This window comes from Pygoscelis adeliae, unplaced genomic scaffold (genome assembly GCF_000699105.1).
Source record: "Pygoscelis adeliae isolate BGI_AS28 unplaced genomic scaffold, ASM69910v1 Scaffold63, whole genome shotgun sequence".
Taxonomy (NCBI): Eukaryota; Metazoa; Chordata; class Aves; order Sphenisciformes; family Spheniscidae; genus Pygoscelis; species Pygoscelis adeliae.
The window spans coordinates 6,586,589-6,591,932 of record NW_008824414.1 but is presented as its reverse complement, the minus strand read 5'-3'; the positions used below and the strand labels follow the sequence as shown (position 1 = coordinate 6,591,932).

The 5,344-nt window shown below is 38.0% G+C and overlaps 1 protein-coding gene across 1 annotated transcript; it reads left to right on the top strand.

Annotated features, from left to right (window-relative positions):
* The first annotated feature begins 3,996 nt into the window (after positions 1-3,996).
* LOC103914240 (leukotriene B4 receptor 1-like) lies at positions 3,997-5,007 on the top strand. The gene has a single exon (XM_009320854.1). The coding sequence runs from the start codon at positions 3,997-3,999 to the stop codon at positions 5,005-5,007; it is 1,011 nt and encodes a 336-aa protein (XP_009319129.1).
* The last annotated feature ends 337 nt before the right edge of the window (positions 5,008-5,344 follow it).

Sequence of the window (5,344 nt, the reverse complement as noted above, 5' to 3'; positions counted from 1 at the left end):
CAGGGTAGCTCTTCACTAAGTTATTTTCTCTGGTGATAAAGAAGCACTGAGAGTGTTCTCATTTGTGCTTGCTACCTCATGGGCTGCTGTCACAAACAGTGTTTGCAAGAGCTTAGAAATGTCTGGTACGTGTCTTTTCCTACACTGCACTTTCCTTTGCAGTAGTTGCAGAGCAGAGACATTATTAGCTGCTGTGTACCACCATGGATCACATTTATATAGGAGACCCTGCTGTAATCAAGAAAGCAACATTCAGATCAGCTATGAACTAGCCCATAATTCTCTGATCAAGGCAAAGTGTGCCACTTTCACACTGTCATTAATAGCACCATTGAATTGAGTTTGTTGTAAGACAGCTATACCAACGCTGCAAATTGCAGCCTATCAGTACTTAAAGGGGGCTTATAAAAAATATGGTGGCAAACTCTTTAGCAGGGCCTGTTACAACAGGACAAGGGGGAATGGCTTTAAACTAAAGGGGGGTCGATTTAGACTAGATAGAAGGAAGAAATGTTTTACGCTGAGGGTGGTGAAGCACTGGCACAGGTTGCCCCGAGAGGTGGTGGATGCCCCATCCCTGGAAACATTCAAGGTCAGGTTGGACGGGGCTCTGAGCAGCCTGATCTAGTTGAAGATGTCCCTGCCCACGGCAGGGGGTTTGGACTAGATGGCCTTTAAAGGTCCCTGCCAACCCAAACTATTCTATGATTCTATGAAATACTACCTTGTTTCAATGGCTGAAGAACTAAGGGGTTTAGGCTAGCAACTTCCTCCCTTCAGCATTAGCAGGCAAACAAGGTTACTAACATCATTTTCCAGCGTCTCAGCAGATACGTGCTACTTGGTGATCATTATTCTACAATCACTTACTAGACAAACATCCAGGGGATCCTTCTAAAGACAAAAATTAGAGAGGATTTAAAATGTCTTTTTGGTGCAGCTAACCATCCACCAGAGAGAAGCTCATGCATGCATACAAAGAAAAATAAATAATTTGAATGATGAATGAAACACCCCCTTAATATTTAAGCCAAAGCAAATTCTATTCAAAATGTTTCTTAGCAGTACCATAGACTTCTTGAGCTTGGAAAGTTTTCAGAAGTTATTTGCCAATCTAAGAAAGTTTCCCGTGTTAATGACTGAATTGTTGCACTACATATAATATGCATGCACACAACAAACTTCACAGATTTAGACCTTTTTTTTTTTTTTAAACACAGAAATGCAGCCCAATTTCGCTGCTGTTGATAGAATTAGACCAGAGCTTATGTGGTCAGAAGCACAACTGCATGTTCATACTTCAAAAGCCCCACCCACATTTGGTCACTAGAATGAGTAAGATACCAAGTTGTTTAGCCACTGTTGTGTTTAGCATGTTATTGAACATAACTACACTGCTCCCCTTGTTAATGGAAATATTTGTTAAATTTCCCATGAAGTTTGTGTACTACTAGTATAAATTTGACAAATAAGTTAGACACTTTAGAGAATATTAAAGACAGCTTACAGACTGAAGTTTTCATAGCGATCCAGCAGTCACATAGAGCTCTTCAGAAACATGCTCCCTAGCTAATGTTAACTCTAATATCTATGATATTACATCTAATAGCCTGTCTTCAGTGTCTTACTCAAGGGAGTCTTAGCATTTCAACACCTGTCTGGGATCTTTTTTGAAACAGAAATCCCAGGCTGTTGCTGCAATTCTGAGGTTCGTTTGTTTTCTTGTTTAAATGAAAGATACAGCCAGAGGCAGAGACCATCTGGCAAGCTAACTTCGACTGAAGTGGAGAAACACGTTTCTGAAAAACGTAAGGACAGATGCTTCAGAAGTTCAGCCAGATCCATACACCACTGGATTAGAACTAAACTAATACTGATACCAACAGTTGTACAGACAGCTGCTCTTTGCCACCAAAAGTAAAGTTTTAAAGAGGAAAATCTTACAGATGTGTCACTCAATGCTACAGGAACATACAGGTTCTTTTAGGGGTCCTTGGTAGAATGAGGACTGGCCACAGGGTTGTAGTTACAGTTAGAGCTTTATTATGACATAAAAATTTTAATTATCAGCATAGCTTATTGTTATCTACAATTTCTAGCAGTTAGCATAGCTTATTGCTACACAGAATTTTTAGAAATTATCATAGCTTTCAGTTAAGCAGAATTTCCAGTAATCAGTATAGCTTTCTTACTATCTAGAGTCTTTAGTTACCTAGGCTTTTAGTCACCTGGGCCCTCTGCAGATCAGGTCAAATTCTTAATAATCAGCATGTGATACAATAATCATAATCTAGATTCAGACTTTACCTAAAAGAACCTGCCTGTCCCTGTAGCATCGGGTGACAAGAGGTACTGGGCATCTCTCCTTGAATTTTTTTTTTTTTCCCAATAAAAATCTGCAACTTAGTTCAATCTAGATATGCCACTGGCAATAAGTTAATAAAGAGCCCTTCCAAAGTTACTTCTGGAGAAATAAGGTGATTTCATTAGAAGAGACATTGCCCAGCACTTCCTTTCATTAGTTGATTTTTCACGAGTGGTTTTCAGAAATTCACTTTAGAATACAAAGAACTGGTTTGGGTTTTTCCCTTACCCAATCTGTATTAAATGTAGTTAAAAGGAACTGGAATTATGTATCAGATTAAATCAAAATCTTTATTACACAAATAGTATTTTGAAGATACAATACTTTACTTCAGTGGAGTTACTCTGGATTTGCTTTTGATCTCATTATATACTCTTATGAGATCAAAAACAGCTAAGCGGATTTGGGGTTGGGGTGGTACAATCCTTTTTCCATGGTGAAAGATGCTTTTTAACTTAATATTATGCACTACATTTGCCAGGTTTGTAAAATTCTACCTCAACACTTAGGGAAATAATCTGTATCACAGTCTTAAACTTAAGAGAGCGAGCTACGCATAACTCCTTTTTTGTGTGCATCTTTTTATGGAAAATACCCTTCCAGTTTCACTTCTGTGACTCTTGAACATTTCTGTTGGTGCTGCTGTTTTAGTTCCTCCTTTAAGTTTTTAGAAATGAACTTCAAAAGAAGATGTTTTGACATCAGGATAACAAAATGTTTTCATATTCTTTTGCCAGACACTGAAGAACTTAGGATTCACACAGGATTTGAATACTGCACTGACTACCAAGTTTCCTAGGAGATAAAGTCATAGCCCCTTGCTGGCACAGCAGGAGGACCACGTAGTAATATATTTTCTCTCTGACACAGAGCATTTCTTCCTATAACCCTATATCCAGACTATTCTGATGGTTACTGTTTGGCTAAGGGACTGCAATTTCCCAGAGCATTAGAAATACAACTCCCACCCACTTTATTGTATCAGTACAGTCTCACTATAGGACAAATGCTGATTTCCTTTATGCCAGCATATTAAAAAAGCTAAAGCATGAACAACTGTTTTCTGCTGAATTAAAAAAGATGACATGAAGGCAGTAAGCACAATTTTTTATGCTTTGGAATGGAATTTTGTGTCAAATGTAATGCACATTTGTGGTTTATCTGCCACCCCTCTTTTTTTGGCTTTTATAAAATAAAATGTTGAGTTATTCATACAAACGAGTAGAATAGCATAAAGAAGGTTTCTCCTCATAGCTGTTGATTAGATCAGTAACTTTAACAAAGTAGCAAGCTTCTTTAAATAGGGACACTTTTGAAAGACCACCGACATGCTTTAAAATCTGCTGAAGTATGATGGATGTATAACTACAAGCAAAGTCAGGTGCTGCACTGTATTTTTATTTTTGCTTTGTATGCAAAAATGCACACTGTCTTCCTAAACAACAGGAACTGCCATATGTGGTCAGATGTTTTTAAGAGTGAGCATTAGGATGTGAGCTTATATGCCATATTAGTCTACAGAATATCAGTTAAGAGATCTTTCTCTTGAGTAGTTCCCTAACACCTTCAGAATAAAAGCAGAGTGCAAAGCACTGAGGATATTGGCAACCGACAACTGAAGAATTTCCAGAATGAGTCAAGCTGAAGAAAGCAGTATCCACTCGACGTGGAATATTGTGAGGTCAGTGGTCTGCATAATACTGAGCTTGTCATTTATTATTGGGACCCCAGGAAATTGCATCGTCATCTGGACTGTGTGTACAAAAATGAAGCAAGTATCTCCTTCAGTCCTGCTGATCTTGAACCTGGCCATTGCAGATGTCCTTGTACTGATTACTTTACCGGTTTGGATTTACTCCTTTGCTGACTCATGGGTTTTTGGAGTCATCTTCTGCAAAATACTAGTTTTCATTATTTACTGCAGCATGTATGCTAGTATATTTCTAATTACAGCACTGAGCTTGGAGCGGTTAATGGCTGTGTTTTACCCTTTCACAATTCAAAAATACAAAACAAAAGAAAAGATTTCTTTAATCGTGTTCCTCATTTGGTTCCTGTCTATTACTTTTGGCGTTTCTGTCATTCCATTTCAAGAGACAGAAGAAATGAACGGTGGACTACTATGCACATGTCGCAACTACTCTTCTAATAGACAGAAAGTGTCATATCTTTTGCTGGAGACTCTTGCAGGTTTTGTAATCCCTTTTTTAATTATTTGCACTTGTTACATGTGTGTTGCAAGAAGAATAAGCAGAATGACTTACCAAACCAAGCAGCGATCAGAACGGCTCATTGCCAGTATTGTGGTGGCATTCATTTTATGCTGGTTCCCTCATCATCTCTTTAACATCCTAGATATTATTTCAATTCAGATAGAACTCTCTAATGAGGAAATGTCTTTGGCACTGGATGAAATTGTAGGCAGAGGAGCGTACATCTCTGGAGCTCTTGTATTCATCAGTAGCTGTATTAACCCTCTACTTTATGCTTTTGCTGCACGAAGATTTCAAAATCACCTGAGATTTGCCAAGATATTAAAGCTTTTTGAACAGATGAGTCAGACTGTAACAGACGAAGACAAGAAAAAAAGTTTGGTTGTAACCAAACAAGAAGATACTTTAGTAAGCACAGAAAATCTCTAACAAGGAACATAGTGGATAATGTGGTTCTGTGTCATTCCTTCAGTAGTTCTTTCTCCTCATACTCTCCGTTTCATTTACTAAGCCATCCAGGTAAAGCTAGAGACAGGTAAAAGTTATTAGGGTTTGTTTTGTGTGTTATAAAGAATTGGCATTGACAACCTAGTTCGGTTCCTAAGTTAGTATCCACATCATGAAATTAGCACTATTTCACTGGTGCTGAGAACTTCAGCAAGGTGGCTAGAAGCTCAAAGTGTAAGGAATGCAGCATTTTTACTTTCCATTAAAATTATTTGTGATTTCTAGAAAGTCTGTGTGCAGAAAACAGAAAAGGATTGTA